Genomic DNA, 21365 nt, shown 5'->3' on the forward strand with positions numbered 1-21365 from the left:
TGAAGTGTTACTCATTTTAATTCAGCCTTTACACCAAGGTGAAAAGCTCTTGACAAGATTGTGACACTGTCTGACAGTTTGTTGAAGGAGTGCCTTTCTTTCATGTTGTTCTAAATAGTGTTGTCGTCTCCATTTAGTCTTGTTTGATGCAAGCTTTCAAGTAAACTATGAACATTTGAAGGTTTCTTTATAAGTGAAGTTAATACCTTCGTTTTTTATATTATAATGTATTACTTTTTTTCTAGTCATCCAAGTGGCATTGGAGGGCACACCGCGCGTTGCGCATTTTGCCTAACATAATTTATTGCTGTTCAAGTGTTTGGGTTTGTTTATAAAAACGAACGTCGACGCTTTTGTTTTTAAACAAGCTAGCGCCTTGTTAAATAACATAAACAATAGATACTGATTAAATTATCAAAAATAAATGCGTATTAATATCTTAGCAGAACTTATCGCTAGAATAATTTGTAGTCTTTTAAATTAAAATTAAACTTAGTAAGCGTGAGACAGACACCCACATTACACCACTAGTTCATAAAGTATATGGGCAAAAAATGTACTAATAAAAACATGGGTCAATGGAATTAGAAATAAGTGGCCTACGGAAAATTTAGCATCGAATGATTCTATACACGTTCAGTAGTTTTTGCTTGATTGCACCTCAAAGAAAAGTTGTTTTCATTAGACGAAATATTCCACGACGACGCAGTGATGCGTAATTGTCAAAAAAAAATCGTTAGTTGGTATTTTCCTGTGTAATAAATAATAATAAAGCCTTTTTATTTCCTTCACTTAGTTAATATAAACATAAAATAACATAAATTTTTAATATAGTCACATAGTTACGACCCCCGGTGGGTATAGGCCTTCTCCAACAATTTCTAGGTTATTCTTGACTTTGCTTTCTGATTCCAGTTTTCTCCAGCAATTTTTTTTTTATTTCCTCAACCCATCGGCCCTTAGGACATCCTCTGGCTCTCTTACCTAGTGGTCCAGACTAATTGGTGACCAGCTTTGTCCACCTTCCATTTGTTGATCTGGCCACATGGTCTGCCCACTTCAGTCTTTTCATATGCTTGTTTTATTACGTTCGTTTTATTGCGGATGTTTTTTTTTTAATTTTTCTTTTCCTTCAGCTTATTATATTCATGATGCTTCTTTCCACTTGGTAAATCAGTACCAAGTACAGTGAAATGTTTGTATAATGGTTACCAAACCGACGCCTATTTCTGCCATGAAGCAGTTACTTACGCATTATTGTGTTTCGGTCTAAAAAGCGCCATAGTTAGTGAAATTAATGGGCAAATGAGATTTAACATCTTATGTAAAGTGACGAGATTGTTGTGTCACTCAGAATTTTCGGGTTAAGCAAGAATCTTCAGCGGCGCTACATTCTAATGGGCAGGGCGTATCAATAACCATCAGCTGATCGTCCTGCTCAAATAACAAATATCTTTGCTTTCAAAATTTGATGTATTTTTTTACCTTTCTTATTAGCTCTAAAACTATCTCTCGCAGTGGTGTATTGAATGTCATAGACCAGGGTAGACTCTGGTAAGACGGTTCTTTCCTTGTTGATGCGGTAGACAGCGTATTTGAAGGCTAGCTCTGCGCTTCCACCTCTTGCTTCTTCCGTGAATATAGCACCTGGAACAGATAGTCAGTAAGTACACGGAATCTAGGTTCTTATTAGTTCTACGAAGAAAATGAAGTGGCAGTGAGCAAGGAACATAGTTCGACGGATAGATGGCAGGTGGGGCCGAGAAATCCTCGAATGGCGACCACGTACCGGAAGGCGCTGTGTTGGTAGGCCTCCCACTAGATGGACCGACGATCTAGTCAAGATCGCCGGAATATATTGGATGAAAGCAGCGCAGGACCGATCGTCGAGGTGATCTTTGGGGGAGGCCTTTGTCCAGCACGGTACGTCTTCGGGCTGATGATTAAGCTAAGGAATTTTGTTATTGTTCCAAAGAGTAACAATTTAGCAAAGTGTTCCAAAGACCAAAACGAAAACAACTCGAGTTGTTACTGTACGAGACGAGATTTTTAATTGAAAACTCCTGGGTTTTAAAAATCGAATACCATTTATTTATTTAAAAAAAGATTCTCGGTCTTGTCACAAGGTCTTGTCAAACTTGTTTAGTCGTTGAGAAAATGGAATTGACTCGAGAAAATTCTAGAGTGATGATTTAGTATGACTTTCGAAGTGGTTTAACACAAACAGTGTGTTGACCTGATGATTTCTGTATTTGGTGATGAAGCCCCATCCAAAACCACAATTTATCGCTGGTTTGCTGAATTTCAACGTGGACGTGTCAAGCTCAGTGATGATCCCCGTCAAGGTCGTCCAAAATCTGCAGTCACCAAAGAAAAAGTTGATGATGTGCGTAAGCTGATTGAGGAAGATCAACATGTGACATACCGCGAAATTCAGACAACTTTAGACATTGGCATGAGTCAAACACGAATGAACATGAACAATTCGGTGTAAAAAAGTTGTTTTCCCGATGGATACCGCATTTGCTCTGTGAAGAGCTCGCGTTACTTGGTGCGTCAGAACTCTCGAAAGATTCCACGCAGGATCCTCAATTGCTGTATAATACTGTGTATCAGGTGACGAATCCTGGATATACGCATACGAACCCGAAACAAAAAACCAGTCACGAGGTTGGGTGTTCGAAAATGAGTTAAAGCCAACAAAAATTGTTCGTTCACGGAGTGTTGCAAAAAAAATGGTGACCACGTTTGTCTCCAAAACCGGCCATGTTGCGACTATTCCTCTTGAGGGACAAAGAACGGTTAATGCAGAATGGTATGCTATTTTTTTTGCCACAGGTCGTTTCTGAACTCCGTAAAGAGAACTGCAACCGCCGCATCATCCTCCATCACGACAATGCGAGTTCTCACACCGCGCACAGAACAAAAGAGTTTTTAGAGCAAGAAAACATAGAATTATTAGACCATCCGCCGTACAGCCCCGACCTAAGCCCTAATGATTGCTATACTTTCCCTCAAATATAGAATAAATTGCGTGGTCAGAGATTTTCATCACCTGAAGAAGCTGTGGCCATCGTATGGAAAAATGTATCAAATTTCGCGGAGAATACTTCGAAAAGCAATAAATACATTTTTAAATAGTAATGTTGTGTCACTTCCTTGATTCCCGAAATTTTCAGTACCGCCCTGGTATGAAGATATATTGTAAGTAACATCTAAATTGTATTTACTTATCGACTTGTTTCTCTGTGGTAATGATGGGTTATCACTTATGAAACGATTTCTCATATTTATCTCAACTCTTCATAATTTCAGTCTTGTTACACTTTGGAACTGAGGTATTGATATGATTTAAAAGATCAGCTGGGAGATTCTTATCAGGTCTTCTCCCCATGTCAAAGTTCCTTTACGAACTGATTTAGCTTCATGACGTTTACCAAGTGTTGTTGCCATTTGTTACGTTATCAACAGTCCCTATGATAAATAAATATATTTCTATTATATTCTTTAGGCTTTAGCTGCAAGAAAAAAGCTGGTCACTAATGTGCTGGATGTACTAACAAAATTAGCACTGATTTATGTTGTGACATTAATTCAATACAAGAACAGGGAATAGTGCAATAATTATTATTGTAATTTCGTAATTGTAAGTGCGCGAGCATTGCCGTGCTCGAAAGTGCCGAGGGTCGATTCGCTCGCTATCGGTTTTTGAGACCGCATCAAACGACCTTCTCTAGTTCGCTCGCGCGCATTTTGGAATGGTTGTATTTTGTCGGCGAATACGTATATATAGACAATTGATACTAGAATTGTTTGTTTAGATAGTCGAAAAAGGTATTGTAGACCTTTACTAGTTTAGTTAGAGACTCCTCAGTCTCTAGGTGCCAGAAACTTTTAAGTTATTACAAGAATAAACTGGTCTGTTTAGTTGCCGCGCGGGATTCGCGTTCTCCTAAATTTATATCAACAGATTGGCTCGCGCGATAAACGAAGGCCAACTCGGGTCGAACATGGGCTCGCGCGGCGAGCGCACGTAATTTAAACGCACCTTTACTGTAAATGAAGAGCTAATGCGAGTGACAGGTAGGTTCCGTGTCACAACAGCCTTGATTCACATACAGCGATGATCGATAGCTATTATAGGCTTATCAGTGTGATACGTCCCACTAACCCATATCGTAAACTGTAATCCCTGCCAACTCTCTGCCAATTAGTTGTTAAATCATTTTGTGTGTTCAGATAATTATATCGTTGAATACACAATTAACAAATGAATCGTAACCAAAATTTCGTCAAAGATAACACACCTATCTATAAAGTACCTAATCCACGTACAAACAAACTGTGGAATGAGCTTCCTTGTGCGGTGGTTCCAGGACGATACGACATGTGTATCTTCAATAAAAGCGCGTACATCTTTCTTAAAGGCCGGCAATGCTCCTGTGATTCATCTGGTGTTGCAAGAGAATGTGGGCGGCGGTGATCACTTAACACCAGGTGACCCATTCGAACGTTTGTCTCCTTTTCTATAAAAATAATTATTCTTCTTTTATTATTAATTTATTCGAGAGAAAAAACAAAGAGAGATAATGGTTACTAAATATTTGAGAATTACGATCTTATTTGTAAGCTAAAAATTTAGTAGTTGACACACATTTTAGCCCTGATTTTACCAAAATACAGGTTTCTACAATGCACAGGTCCAGCCACATACGGATATATCAGCTCGAACCATGTGACCGCGTGCAACGCAGAGCTGCTTGAATTGTCGGGAACCCAGTGCTCTGTGAACGGCTGGATCACTTGGCGTTGCGTAGAGACCAGTATCCTGTTTCCAGCCGCCGAATCCCACCTTCGCACACCCAAATTAGGATATCATCCCCACCATCTGGATGTGTGGCGTTCCTCCACAGTGCGGTTAACAAGAAACTTTCTTCCACGTACTACAAAGCTGTGGAATGAGCCTCCTTGTGCGAAGTTTCCAGGAAAATACGACATGGGTACCTTCAAAAAAAGCCTCCTGTGATTCCTCTAATGTTGCAAGAGAATGTGGACGGCGGTATCACTTAACCACAGGTGACCTGTACCAATATGCTCGTTTGTCCTCCCATTTCATCTTTATTTATAACAATTAAGCTTAACTTAACTTATTTCTTAATAATAATACGTAAGTAAGTAATAAACATTCAAAATCGAATGAAGGATAGGATATACTTTTTAGGAGCTCTATCAATTTTCCACCTGTCACTGACGAAAACTCACCAATCTTAACCACCGATGACAACCCGACAACCATATTTACGGTCACCATGATCCAGCACCAACTGTTCCACATGGTTCCTCTTCATCACAGCAGCAGTCTCCTGGCACGACCTGGACAGTAATTACTAATATAGTCTCAAATCTTTTGAGGAATGAGTGGACTTTAGGGATCGGCTTAGCTTAGGGTTTGTAAAGTTTTGGTACAGTTCAGTGCAGCCCTGTTCCAATATGTTCTATTGTGATAATCACTGTTAACTATGTTATAAAGATCGTCTGCTACATTTTCGTCTCAAATCACTTCGACATCGTAGAGAAATGCTTGACACCATGTTTCTGTACTTATTAATGGAATTATAGATAGCCCCGATCTTTTATCTAACATAACTATTAATATTCCTAGGAAAGTACAAAGATTGAAGAAACCTCCTTTCAATATAAACGGAACTAAATCGAATTTGGAACAAAGCGCTCCACTATACCGATGCATGAAAAGTTACAATTCGATTCATAACATAGTCCCTGTTCGTATAGCAACCAAGAAAGGCAGAACTAAGGAAAGCTTAGAGATAGACATTTTCTCAAATTCTATAACACAATTTAAGAAATTGGCGGATGAGACTATAAAAAATAATTTTAGTTAGTAGGTAGTTAATTGAAATATGTAAAATATGAATTTAATAGAATTATTTAATTTTTAATAATTATTTGTTTTTGTTTGTTGTATTAATTTGAATTATTATTTGCTGTAATTAATGCAATGAGCTTAATTTTATTTATTCTTTTGCTAATAAATTGTTATTTTTTTTAACCTGTTATAAGTAAAAACTATAGATTCATTTAATTATTATATTATTACTATAAAATTAATAATTTAATTATGTATGTATTGTAATTTAATTAAATAGTGATTTAATTTTTAATCTAAGACATAATCGTGATTTAATTTTTAAAACAGAATTTTTACTTTGTACAGAATCAAATATCAAAGAATTACAAGTGAAATTGACCAAAAAAAAGGGGACACTTGAGTTTTTTCTCAAAGAATCCTTCTTCATCAAAGGCATTAGCACTAGTAAAGCCACAAGACAGTAAAGTAAGTTCAAAATTTATAATACAACTAATTAGGTTGAAACAAAACAAATCTTATAAGATTTGTTTTATTTGAATCTAAATAATATATATATGCATCACTAATTAGGTTAAATCAGTTAAACATCTTTAATTTAGATTATTATAAAATAGTCCGTAATTACATATAACTTTCTATCTCTGTTTGTTCGAAGTTTTGCTTGATATTTAATTCTCGGGGTTGCTAATTTTATTTAATATATTACATGTTTACTTTTAATTACAGGAGGACACTAAACTGAGTAATTCAGAAGAAATTAAAAATGTTATGACAGAATCGAGTCGCTGTCAATCACTTCAAATAGTAGCTAAACCAACACCTAGTCAACACGCTTCCAAGAATAAAATTATTGTACTCGAATCTGAGCTCAATAGCTTAGTATTAGCCCGTGATGCTGGTATAGCGACAGATGATGCTACCAAAAAAATAACAACATTAAGAAAAGATATTCAAGCAGAAAATACCTCATTGAAAAGAAAAATCGACGCAGCGGAACGCCAAAAAAAAACGTGATACTAAAAAACAAAAAATTTTAGAACTGTGTGAAAATAATCCAGACACTCGATAATTAAGTTTTTTATTTTTAATTAATATAATTAATCGTTTATTATTTTCTAACTTTCGTTTGTTTTTTCGGTTTTATGAAATGTTGGACTTTATGTCGATTTTATTAGATTACTATTTAATAAAAATAAGTAAAAAATGAAAATAGCTGTTTTCTCTCGATTATTTTTAAATACATACATAAATTTAAAAAATGTGTGACGTCACATCAGGAGGGGGGGGGGGTTATAAAAATGTGACAACCTGTGACAAGGACGGGGGGAGGGGTTCAAAAGTCCTAAAATTCGTGTGACGTACTTTATGGATGGCCCCTAATGTACTTGCTTTTTATATATATATATATATATACATATTTTTTGCATGAATTAGTGTATACTTTGTTGGTGCAATAAATAAATAAACTATAGCTCACTGCTAAGATTGATTCTTTTCATGAATCTTAATCTTTTGTAGTGAGCTGACGTATCTCAAGTGTTTGCAGATTTGGACTTCCCAAAGAGTTGCTACGTTTACGAGTTAAAAAACCACATTTAGTTCGGATGTGTAACGGCTTTCATCTGCAGCATTACAGAATCCACAAGCTCTGCAATACGGTCTGGAATTGAGAGATGTTTGTTTTATCTGTACTGCCCCGTTAGTGTCCTGGTTAGAATGCATAAGTTATCCCAACTTATCCCTAGTGCCTCATGCACATTGCGCAGCCTTCCTGTTGAAGGTCTGGATTAGGGTTTTGGAATGATCAGGTTAGCTTGGCGTCTTTCGTTTTTTTATGACAAAGATAGACAAATGAGCGTATAGATCACCTGATGTTAAATAATCACCACGTTATGAGATCCAAATCGTTATGAGAGTTTTAGGAAGGTGTGCACGCTTTTTTTGAAGGTACTCACGCCTGCTAGGCCTTTGAAAATTTGGATGGATTTGATTTGGATGTCAAGCGTTTTCAAGGTTTTGAAGGGATTTTCCAACACGTACAATCAAACTATAGAATAAGCATCGTTGTGCATTAATTGTAGGATAATACGACATGAACGCAAAAAAAAGAATGCTGGGAGAGATTCTTGCGCCGCTTCTTCACTCTCAGAGCGCCATTTGTTTTCGAAGCGAATACTACTACAGTATTAGAAATGACATCAAAAAATAATTCTAAAGCAATCAATTTTGTGAAAATAAATGCCTTGTATGCCTTTACATAATAAAAAGTGCGTACAATTTCTAAAAGGCCGGCAACGCTCCTGTAATTCCGCTGGTGTTGCAGGAGAGTGAGGACGGCGGTGAAAACTTAATTTATGCTCGTTGGTTTAGTGATAGAGGGGTTCTTCCGTAATGGTAAATTATAATGGGGTAATGCTGCTGATATTAATTCTGTTTTTTTGCTGCATAAAAAATCTAAAAGGGCAATACAGGTCTGCTATACTATCTAATTAAATATTTTGGATAATTTTCGTTTCATTTTTAAAAAGCTACTGATGTCAATTTACTGACTAGATAACGTTTATTAATTAATTATTACTAGTGGAAGGCTCCTTTGCACAGGATTCCGGCTGGATTATGGGTACCACAACATTCAATTTTCAAGAATCCTAAGTGGTACTACTTTGTGGGCAGGGCGTATCAATTACCATCAGATGTACGTCCTGCTCGTCTCATACCTTATTCTCTATACAAAAAACGTATTTCAATATCAGTTTAAAGTTTTTTGATATTTGTAATAGTTACGGAATAATCGCCTGTGCACACTTAACGCGTACACCCTGTATATTATAATATGTGGACATGAGACCAATGGAGTACAAATTAATAATATTTTAAAATATAATAACTGTTTAAAGTAATTATGTATATGTAAAAATTTTGCGATTGTCCATGAAACTTAAAATTAATTAAATAAAATCATGTGAAAGACATTCATTACGAGAAAACAAAATTCAAACTGTTAATGGCCACTTTCACGCTAATTAAGCTTGACAGAAAAATAATAGCGGGAATTATAAAAAACTTTCTAACATTATAATATATTGGAAATATCTCTTAACAGCTTAAATAAAAAAACAAAAATCTTACTTCAATGGAAAGTTTTTTTACGATAATAAGTGTCGAGACCAGCGGGACGTTTAGCTGATGGTAACTGACATGCCCTGCCCATAACAATGCAGTGGCGCTCAGGATTCTTGAAAAACTCAAAAATTAATTGCGCTCGTCACCTCGAGACATAAGATGTTAAGTCTCATTTGTTCAGTATATTTACTAGCTACGGCGCCCTTCAGACCGAAACACAATAATGATTACACATTACTATTTCACGGCAGAAATAGGCACCGTAGTGATACCCATAATATAGCCAGCATTCCGTGAAAAGGACTGGTAGTAACATAAGATTTAAATAAAATTCTTTCTGTACCATTTTACATTAGGTTTTATAGAAGTCATAGGCGATCTCGAGATGGATAGTCCCGCAAGGAATGACCAGACTAATTTTATATGTCAACTAGCTGACCCAGCAAACGTTGTATTGCCGATATTAAAATCGAGATACAAATGTAACTGTTGATCGTAGATGGGTGAAAATTTGAAGTTGTATGTATTTTTTAATGCTGACTCATAATTTAAAAAAAATACAAAAAATTAAAAAAAAAAATTTGGCGTGGACCACCCTTAATATTTAGGGGGATGAAAAATAGATTTATTTATTTTATTTATTTGTTTATTATTTATATATATTATAATTAATTACATTGTTCTACATGCCTAATATAAATTTACAGTCTCAATCTCAAAAACAGAAACAAAGAGGCACCTTTAGATTAAATTCCTCTGGATGGCTCACTAGGAAACCAGTGCAGAGCCAACCAGTGATTTCCGTCTGCTATGTAATTTTATATAATGTTAATAATTAATGAAATATAACTAAGACTGACACTTAAACAATATTTATCTAACTTTAAACCATACCTATCTTACAATTAGAACTGTATAAAATTAATAATAAATAAAATTAATAATAATAGATAAAGCAAATAGTTATACAGATAAAGCAAAGTTATAAACAAATATTCATAATTAAATACATAAAGTTATATTAATTTTGAGTTAATAATTTTCTCGGTTTCATCATAGCTTAACTGTAAAAGCCACTCTCGTACTGTAGATCTTACTTTGTAAGAAGAGAGGTCCGCTTCTCCGATGTTGTCAGATTCTCAGTCCTACCCATTATGCACTCAAAATTTCATGAGAATCGGTCAAGCCGTTTCGATGTAGTTTAACTACAAACACCGCGACATGAGAATTTTATATATGTCAATGTGTACATCAGCTAGAGGCTCAACATTCAAAGTACTAAAAAACTAATGTCAAGCGTGGCTGACTGTTTACGACTTGTCAATCAAAATCGGTTACAGCCACAATAGATTTCGTTATCTTTTCTATCTTTCTGTTAGTTGTTGTTCCTTCTTCTCTCTCGCACGCTTAGTTTGTCTATACGTATATATTCATATAAGTCTGTAGTGTTTAGTTTAATGTCTATATTTTAATTATTAAAATTGTAAACTTTCAAAAATCCGGTCACATATTATGTATGTAATAATAATAAATCTTTTAATTCAGGCTACAAGGCCCTTAACATAAATACCTCATAGTCTAACATACAAATTTATATAACTTAAATCTACATCACATTTTCGCGGCGTTGTGAGGCGCGCGCGTGCATGCTGAGATGGTTTGGACATGTCGAGAGAATGAATGAAGAACGATTGACGAAGAAAGTGTATGAGGCCAGTGTGAATGAAAGTGTTAGAAGGGGAAGACCTAGGCGGACGATTAAAGATCAAATCAGGGACGTCTTGGAAAAAGGCCAGGTCAAGAGTACCCTAAATCGAAGAGCATGTATGAAAGGAATAATGAAAGTGGACGAAGCGAAACAAGTATGTAAGGATCGTAGCAAGTGGAAAGAAGTGGTCTCTGCCTACCCCTACGGGAAAGAGGCGTGATTTTATGTATGTATGTATGTATGTATGTAAGGCGCGGGTCTGGTAACTTTCGGCGAACGGCGACGTCCGCGAAACTTACTTCGGCCACAGCTTCACATCCAGGAAGGTCGTAATATGTTCTGTCGAAATGCGAACAACAAAAGAGTTAAAGTCTACTACGTGACGCGTCACCAACTTTTCGACCCCCAACCGGAACCTTGTCATCTCCACCAAGTACTGAACAATGTTGGAGGCCTTGGTAGTGTAGTGAAAACGAGAGCCGTAGATATACGTTGCTGGGACTACGGGACGCAGGAGTTGGTTCTATCCTATCGGTGCTGTGCCACATTGAGTATGACTAGGAGGCCTCCTCTTCTTCCGCTCCACCGAAATGAAGCAATCCTTGTCGGTCTGGCCCTTAAACACAGTTCTACAATCGGGTTCGTTGCCGGTGTGCCCTTTTCCACTTTCTGTCCTCAACATTGTCAGTTTCTTGAGTTGCTGGCGTATGGCAGCAGTAGCATAGTCACGTTGCAGTGTTGAGGTAACGATAGCAGTTCACACCTCCGAGAGGGGAGGAGGTGATGGAAAACGAGGAGGATAAACAAGCATACATGGAAAATGGAATTCCAAACGATCAAAACTCCATCGCGCCACGTCAATTGGCGTGTAGTGTAGCATGCTCGTGAGTGTGAAAATGCCATCGTGCTGATTATTTTGTCCCGCTCGTGAATGCGAAAACCCGCGCGCCATTTGTCTCATACCGCTTCGAGTTGTTGGATAATACGCACAAGAGAGTATTATATTCATTGCTGCATTAATGATGAGTAATCGGGAATTCGTAATTGACTTTATTTCGAAATTTAGGGAATTACATTATTTGTTGTTTGATTCAAAGAGTAGACATTAATGGAAAAAGATCAACAGGCTCTATCATATCAATGTGTTCTGGGTGGTTCTGATGGCAGGGCTCTATCTTGGGTCCTTTTTTGTTCCTGGTTTACGTCAATGATTTACCATACCTTATTAAAAAAAACATGATATTATACTGTTTGCGGACTCTACATCTTTGTTATTTAAAATAAAACGCCTGCAAAAAAAAATCTGTCAGGTTGACGACGACATTGCTGAAGTACTAAATTGGTTTAATGTTAATAACTTATTTTTAAACGAAAGGAAAACAAAATGTGTAAGGATTACACTTCCAAATATAAAGCACCAACCAACACCTATAAAAATTAATAATGACAAACTTGATGTAGTAGAAACGACAACATTCCTAGGCATTACATATTAGACTTTAAGCTACAATGGGGTGCTCATATAAAAAACTTATGTAATCGACTTAGCTCTGCAGTATTTGCGATAAAAAAATTAGGCAGCTGACAGATGTTGAAACGGCTAGACTTGTATATTTCAGCTACTTTCATAGTGTCATGTCTTACGGAATTATATTGTGGGGTAGGGCTGCAGATATTGAAAACATATTTGTGCTGCAGAAAAGAGCAATTCGAGCATATAAAATGCGTTCAAGGGATTGATTGAGAGAAAAGTTTGGTGAAATAGATATTATGACAGTACACTCCCAGTACATATACGAGAACCTCCTATACGCTCATAAAAATATTAGCCAATTTAAAAAGAATAGTGATATACACAGTGCCAATACTCGAAATAAACATAAACTCGCAATTCCATGTACTAGGCTCCGTAAAATTGCTAAATCTTTTAAAATGGATTGTGTTATATTTTATAATAAACTCCCAAATGAAATTAAAATGTTACCTATTAAAAAATTTAAATGTGTCGTAAAAAATAAATTAACATCTAAGACCTATTATAATGTGAAAGATTATTTGAATGATAAAGATAGTTGGAATTAATATTCTAAAGAACAATGGCGAAATTTTACTCAGGTAAAACGGTTATTCCTATAGTCAGCTATAGGAATAACCGTCTAAGGTTAGGATAGTTACAAAAAAAAACTTCGCAGATAGATTGACTTGTTAAATAAAATTGTATTGCAAAAGGAACGGGGAAATAAATAAAATATTTATTTCATTTTCACATTATATGCTGTCACAACTATGAAATCGCATCCATTTTAGGTTACATCAAGGAAAGCTGTCAATATGACTGACAGCGATGAGTGAATGATCAATGAGTTTCTATACCTGTCACCTATGATCTACCTAATACTAATAATACATATCAATTATAGTTACGGAGGTTGTGTTGTTTTGTGCTTTCTTTATTTTAATAAGTAGTTTATATTTTACCTGGCTTGTTTTTTGACTTGAATAATATCTTTTTCTCGTTTTAAACTCTGAACCTTATTTTGAACTACTTCTGCTCTCCATTACCGGACAATGATTTTCCCCATGATTTGGTTTAACGTACGCTGTTTATATAATTATAAACATAATAAAATCCTTTGCTTGTTTCATTTACTACTACCTACTTCTACAAAATAAGATATTGGATTGAGAAAATGATATTAGAAAACTAGGTACTTATTTTACCAGATTTTTAAGATTATTTAAATGGAAGTAACTGCAGTTTCTAAGTCGACCCGAGCCTTAAAATCGGGCGTAGATTAGGTACACTTTAGAAGTACCTACCTACGACTATGGAAGTCAAATACTTCCTTCTTATAGAATTTCTTATAGAGCTATAGACAACCAACTCTGGTTGGTTGCAAATAAACTGTTATTTCCATTGCATCACGTTTCCATTTTATCATAATATAATACTGACTCAGAGCTGTTGACCGAAGACAGTTTAGTATTTAGGTATTAATTAATATTAACTATTTGCCTATGATTTGATTCATTTTGCCTATGAGATATTTGGAATAGGTGTTATTCAGTGTTGTTGTTGTTGGAACATGTTAGTTGGAATATAATAGATAAGTATACTATAGTTAGAACGCTAAAGTAATAAAAAGAAAAACCTAACCTCAAAACTCAAACAAAATAATCATTTATTTCTCCATTATCCCGGTTCCAAATTAAAAATGTATAATGTCAGTAGATTCAGAAAATTATAGTGAATTAATTAGTACACGTGAGTTCTTGAGACGCTACCGTCCAATTTCAAATATTTTGTAGTATGAAACATCGCCATTGTTCTTTTGTTAATGAATATAGTTATACTCATTTGAATGCTATTGTAACTTATGTACTTCATCCTGACTTGCACTAAATAACTCATAAAGTTTTACAGTGAATAAAGATTTTTGACTTTGACTTTGTGGCAAAATTTTATCATTGTGTTTTTTTTGCTTTATATAAATACAAACCGCTATGGCAGTTGTATTAAACTCAAAATCAGAATCAAAACTCATTTTTCAAAAGGGAAATTATTGATACAAAAGCACCGACTGCTAGTGTAGCTGTGTATACGAATTGACATGGCGTGTTGATGCGCCCGTGAGTGCTAATTTTTACAACGCTCCAAATGGCGACGCTCCAAACGGAGCAGCCGGCGCCAAAAGGCGTGCCGTGCATGGGCGCCTTTAGAGGTATGAACTTGGAAATTGATTTGTGCTTGAATAGTCAAAATATTCAATTTTTTTGTGTTTCTGAACACTGACTGAAAACTGAGGAACTCAATATGTTTAATTTTAGTAACTATATAATAGGAAGTTGCTTCAGTAGATTAAACTCTATTCATGGTGGTTCATTAATAATAATGAAAAGAGAAAAAACTTTTAAAAATCGTTAAGATATTGTCGGGCTTTCAATTGAAAAAACAATAGAGATATCCGCAGTAGAATTGAAGCAACCAATTGTAGTATGTGTGTATAGACCACCCGTATCGAACTTTGAAACATTTGTTACAAATATGGAGGTTGTATTAGAGAAATTAGCTTGTTTGAATAAAAAATAATGGGATATGGGGATTTTAATGTTAATATTTTGGAAAAGTGCGCAATGAGCCAGAACATAATAAACCTTTTTCAATCTTACAATCTTAAACATTTATTTATGGAGCCTACTAGGTTGACAGCTTCTAGCGCAACTTGTATCGATAACATTTTAACAACTTTATCCAATACACTTATATTTAAAGGTTATCCATAATTTGACTCAGCTCATTTAGGACATTCGAAATCTTCCCGTGGTGGGGAGTACCAAGAAATGAGAAGTAACTTTAGATTTCACCACAGACCTTATGAAAAATCGAAATAAAAATTCGAATGCCATCATAACGGTGATATATTTTATGAGTAGGCTGAGATAATGTCCCCTACCGCGTGTGTGTGTCTATCTGCTCGCGATAAATATAAAAACTACTGCACTGACTTTCATACCGTTTTCACCAATGAATAGCGTGGTTCTCGAGGAAGGTTTTAGCATATAATTTATTTAGTTTTTGTATACATTTACGATATTTGTTGGAGATATCGGAAAAAAATGTGTCATCTGGGAGCTTCCAACGAATATGCTGTCTAAACCTAGTTTTTTCTGTTCCGTGGTCTAAACCCTTTGTGATATAACAAAAAAATGTACGGTGGAATTGTGTATCTTATATAGACCTACAGAAAAGTTCGCGATGGCGTATGTCTACCTCTAACCTACCTCTAAAGGCGAGGTTCTCCCAATACTTTAGGCAAAAATCACTTGAACGTTCGATCTATAGCGTTAGATATACGTTCGACGCGGGCATGGCTGAGACACTAGCCGAGCGATGCGGGTTAACGACCCCACCCCGGAAGGACCGCGTAATATATTATAAAAACGGTTGCGCAAGTATCCAAATGGATATAGTATGATATGATTCGAACTCTTTTTCGACAATTTTTCAAAGTATTAAAATTAATACTTTGAAAAATTGTCAATTATAAAGCTTTAAAGTTGTTTACACAAATACGATATTAATCCACATAATTTTTTATTAATAAATCATTCAGAAATACGTATTTGTTTCATTTTAACTCATTAACTTTGATTACACATTTACGATGTCTTTAAATTACATTATTACCGAATACTTGCATCATTCTCTATTGACAGAACACCGTCTGTGGGGTCAGCTAGTAATATCTTCTTCTTATATATATAAACTTCTCGTGTCCCGGTGTTTGTTACCAAACTAAACGAAGCAGCTAAACCAATTTGTTTGAAAATTTATGCGTATGCGGGTAGGTCTAAGAATCGGCCAACATTTCTTTTTCATAAACATAAACCTATAAACATGGAACCATGGACAACCCATCCCCTAAGTATTTGTTTTTTCACAATTTATTTTTTATTTTTATTTTTTTATGATTCAGCATTAAAAAATACATACGACTTCTAATTTTCACCTTTTTTATTCTATTCCATCCACAGATAGGCATTAAGAGCTGCAAGATGGCAATCGATTATAATGATTGTTGTACGTACTACAATACAATACAAAAATTTAATGTATGTTTATTATACCCCAAAATTTTAATTATTGTATTTTTTAATTACTTTTATATACTATTATATATATTTTTTTAACGTTTGCTGTGTCAGCTAGTATTATATAATAATAAGATATTCCCTAAAATAGACAATAATAAAAAATGAATTCATCTCATTTAGAATTAAAACGATAGAACAAAATAAAATCCTCAAGACAAACAACTAATTGAATTGAAACTTTGGCAATTTCGACGTGAATTTATTAACATGAATTAGCATTACGAATGACTCGCGATGGCTATTTTATTTATTATTACTTTTCTTAATGTTTTGCAATTATAGAATAAAGTTGACAATGTTTTTGAAAACCGGTGGTAGTATTTCTGCATTTCTTTGTGCATTATTATGTATTTGTTAAAGGGACGTCTCTTCTTACTTCTTCGTTCGCTCACTACTCGGTAGGTTTCTCGTGACAGGTATCGTCATGCTCGCTTAAATGCCGCTGCTTGTGGCGACGACGTGGGGCGGGTCGTTCCCTTCCCTAAAATATGGTCGAGGGAGGCGATGGCTGGTCCATGCGTCATGCTCGTGAACGGGTGCTACTCGTGGTGGTCTGCTTTGTGTTTTTTATTATTATTATTTCCTTTAAAGTTAAAGTTATTATATATTTTATTTTATGAAATGCTCACATAATGCCTCTATTTATTTACGGTTTGTGTGGATTGATGCATCTACTATACTCAGTAACTCTTGTGTTTATAAGTATTAATTTACTTTTTTTTTCTTTTTTTGACTTACTCGTGTAAGCCTTTCAGTTTTTGACATTTGAGTATTTTTGTTTCGTCACTTTGCATATATTGTAATTGAAATGATTTGTAAAACAATTAAAATGTAAATCTTGACTTAAAGGAGTGGCAAACAGTTTCTTGCTACTTCTTCTCATTAGCTCAACCCTTTACGAAGTAGCGGTAAATTCAATAAGAAACAATATTTTTATTTTATTTTGACATTCATAAGTGTCATTTCCGTGACCTACATGAATTAAGTGTTTTTGAATTTGAATTTGAATAAGGATTATACCACTGGAAGGCTCCTTTGCACAGGATGCCGGCTAGATTATGGGTACCAAAAGGGAGGCTCTTTCTGCCGTGAAACAGTAATGTGTAAACATTACTGTGTTCGGTCTGAAGGGCGCCGTAGCTAGTAAAATAACTGGGACTATGGGACTTAACATCTTACGTCTCAAGGTGACGAGTGTAATTGTCGTGCCGTTCAGAATTTTAGTGTTATTCAAGAAGAGCGGCACTGCATTGTAATGGGCAGTGCGTATCAATTACTATCAGCTGAAAGTCCTGCTCGTCTCGTCCCTTATTTTCATAAAAAAAAGGATGGTGACTCATGCTCAATCAGTCAACGATTTATGAAGATTTTCAGAGTCTCAGAAAGTTGATTCAACCACCGTTTAATACTACGCCACTAGGTCGTCTGACCTCTATTTTCCACCGTCACCATCAATCACTCAAGGTTGTCGGCTCCTCTGCGTGCAACATGGCCAAAGTATCGCACTTTGCACTGCAAGCAGACCGTTTACAGACACTAACCCCCTTATTCATAATAGTCTGCTAACTTAAAGCATTGCTAATTCTCACTCTGTCTTCTTCTATTGACCTAAGTCAGAATGAGAAAAAGCACTCCTAAGCGGCTGTTTAAAGTTAGCAGACCATTATGAATAAGGGGGTAATAAGCATCCCCTATCCTGAGCTGCTTTAAGATCTAAATGTTTGTTCGGAGCATACAATGCTACGCGTCAAAGTTTGTCAATGTGACAGCAGGAGGTTTTTTTGCCTCTGGGAAATGAAATAATATGATTATTAAAAAAATTCCACAGTTACATTACTATCTAGCCTGTTGGTGCTGGGGCTGCTGCTTCGACTGCCGAAGACAGCAAGCGTCGCAAATATGTTGGTCTCAGTGAATCATACATCTTTGTGCGGTTTGGTGTCGAAACACTTGGGCCGTGGGGCCCAGAGGAGCGCAGAATGTTCAAAATACTATCTTCGCGCCTCAATAAGGCTACTGAAAACCCAAGCGCTGGCAGCTATTTCGGTCAACGGATCAGCCGCCAGTATTCTTGGTACGCTTCCACGTAATGATAGTTTTAATTTTATGTAGTCGTAGTATTGTAAATATAGTTATAAGATTTGTTTTGTTTGAATAATAAATATTACAATCTAGCATTAAATAAGTAATTGTACTTCGACATAAACTGCTTCGACTTAACTAAGAGAGATATTAATGTAAGAGATGTTACGCGCGGCAGCTGTGCGAGCCCATGTTTTTTTTATTTTATTGTATTAGAAAAACAAACAACTACAACTTACAGAGTAGGTTCACAAATAAATTACTATAAAAACAAATAAAATTGTAGTCAGGTACGCTATCCACATCTTACTATGTTAAACTTTGGGGTATATATATATTTTTTATCAATATTTGTTAATTACACTTGTATAAAATCAATAAGCATAAATTAAGCATTAATGTATTACAAGAGACTTGATCCTGCAGGCAAACTGTCCAAACAGTTTTGCGGGACTATGTTAGCTTTTAAGATTCTTTCTGTAAATGATTAATAGTATAAATAAATAAATAAAATAAATAATACAATGCTAAGTATATATTTATTTATTTATTTACTGACACACCAACAGCATTACATAAAAAACATTAAATAATTATGGTCTAATAGGTACATAATCTGGTATGAATGCCAGTTACTGGTGCATACACCCCTCTCATTGCAAGACATTAATTTAAATAAAGTTCGACCTACAAATTTAACAAGGATTTAAGCAAATTATTAAAAATGATAGATATAATAAAAAGAAGAAATAGTTTGTATGAATATTAACTAACACAATATTATTATTATTTACGAACAGAAATGTGCGGTTAGATTTTTTTTCAGACTTGTCACTGTGTCATGAAAAATATAAAAATCTTTTATGGACGCGGAGAATCGATTGTACTTAGAACACATCCTTGATGATGGAGAATGTTTAAGGGCATTTGTCCTACTTACTGGTTCAAAAAGTATGTTAGTAATCGGATTTCGTGGATATCTGTACTTATGTACTCCTTCTCGAAAAGGTGCAAAAAGCTTTTCTTAGGTACCTTTACAAACGTACGCAAGGATACTACCCCTATATGTATCCCACAAAATTTCTTCTGGGTACATTAGGCTACAACTCCCTCGAGGTTAGGCGAAAACGACAGCAGCTCACAGTTATGTGCAGAGTTCTCAGAGGTGATATAGATGCGCCGAGCTTGCATGTTGAGCTATGTAGAATCTTTGTACCGGACAATTACTGTTCGAGGCGCAGGCATAGATTGTTCGCGAGTCCGACACATCGTACTGTGGCTCGCACCAACTCACCTATACCGAGGTCTCTCTCTGCTCTCAACGCTCTTCTCGAAGCCAACCCTGCTTGTGATTTATTTGCGGATGGATGGCAGACGATTTTAACAGAGTGTTTGCGCATTTGTGAGAGAAATGGATGAACGGTAGTTGGATGTTAATTAATTGTTAGTTATTTACAGTAAACTTTGTATTTATTAACTATTATTTGTGTAATATGTTTAGTTTGTAATTAATTCTTACTTTAATATTGTAATTGGCTTACGCCGTTTTATTAAAGTATAAATAAAAAAAAAAATAAAATAAAAAATCTGTATGGGATTTTGAAATTTATTTTATCCAGCAATTCACTGCACGCTGACTGTCCTGATAACAGCTTTTTGAGGAATGTTAGATCCAGTATTATGCGGCGATTGTAGAGTGACAACATTTTAAAGTGTTTCAACCGCAGGTCATAGGTGGCCTTATGAAAGATGCCGGAACTATGATATGCCAAGTATCTAGTGTGGGGACAGCTGTCGACGTGTTCAAATGACGAGTCGCGAGTCAGTTGTCTCCGGGCCCCGTTGCGTATTAGACGAGTGTTTATTAATAAATAATGGACGTGTAATTACTCGTTTGATTTAATCATGGCCCATGAGGAGATGTCTCAATATTGGTGACCCCCACGTGATAAGAAGGGGGATGTTGTGGGGACAGCTGTCGACGTGTGCAAACTGCAAATGACGAGTCGCGAGTCAGTTGTCTCCGGGGCCCGTTGCGTATTAGACGAGTGTTTATTAATAAATAATGGACGTGTAATTACTCGTTTGATTTAATCATGGCCCATGAGGAGATGTCTCAATATTGGTGACCCCCACGTGATAAGAAGGGGGATGTTGTGGGGACAGCTGTCGACGTGTGCAAACTGCAAATGACGAGTCGCGAGTCAGTTGTCTCCGGGGCCCGTTGCGTATTAGACGAGTGTTTATTAATAAATAATGGACGTGTAATTACTCGTTTGATTTAATCATGGCCCATGAGGAGATGTCTCAATATTGGTGACCCCCACGTGATAAGAAGGGGGATGTTGTGGGGACAGCTGTCGACGTGTGCAAACTGCAAATGACGAGTCGCGAGTCAGTTGTCTCCGGGGCCCGTTGCGTATTAGACGAGTGTTTATTAATAAATAATGGACGTGTAATTACTCGTTTGATTTAATCATGGCCCATGAGGAGATGTCTCAATATTGGTGACCCCCACGTGATAAGAAGGGGGATGTTGTGGGGACAGCTGTCGACGTGTGCAAACTGCAAATGACGAGTCGCGAGTCAGTTGTCTCCGGGCCCCGTTGCGTATTAGACGAGTGTTTATTAATAAATGATGGACGTGTAATTACTCGTTTGATTTAATCATGGCCCATGAGGAGATGACTCAATACTAGTAAAGGATCTTTGTAGTCTCTCTAAACGTTCAGAAAGTGCTGCAAATTCAAAGCAAACTCCCATTATATCTAGATGAGAATCTCTGGCCACAGGGAATAATTTTTCGTCGGTTTGTGCATTTCAAACATAAGCGTCTGAACGAAACGCCTGTTACAGAGGTCCCGCTGAATAATACACCTACTGTTAATGGATAAAGGTTTCTTATGT

The 21365-nt window shown here is 35.9% G+C and overlaps 1 protein-coding gene across 1 annotated transcript in view; it reads right to left on the bottom strand.

Moving 5' to 3' along the window:
• Positions 1-21365, bottom strand: part of LOC126973227 (glutamate receptor ionotropic, kainate 2) — a 73333-nt gene that overhangs the window by 30140 nt on the left and 21828 nt on the right. Inside the window, exons 2-3 of the mRNA XM_050820416.1 lie at positions 5263-5373; positions 1486-1647 (exon numbers count right to left, since the gene is read on the bottom strand). Coding sequence (XP_050676373.1) covers positions 1486-1647; positions 5263-5335 — 235 coding nt within the window. The 5' untranslated portion in view covers positions 5336-5373. The remainder of the gene's footprint in view (positions 1-1485; positions 1648-5262; positions 5374-21365) is intronic.

This window comes from Leptidea sinapis, chromosome 29 (assembly GCF_905404315.1).
Source record: "Leptidea sinapis chromosome 29, ilLepSina1.1, whole genome shotgun sequence".
Taxonomy (NCBI): Eukaryota; Metazoa; Arthropoda; class Insecta; order Lepidoptera; family Pieridae; genus Leptidea; species Leptidea sinapis.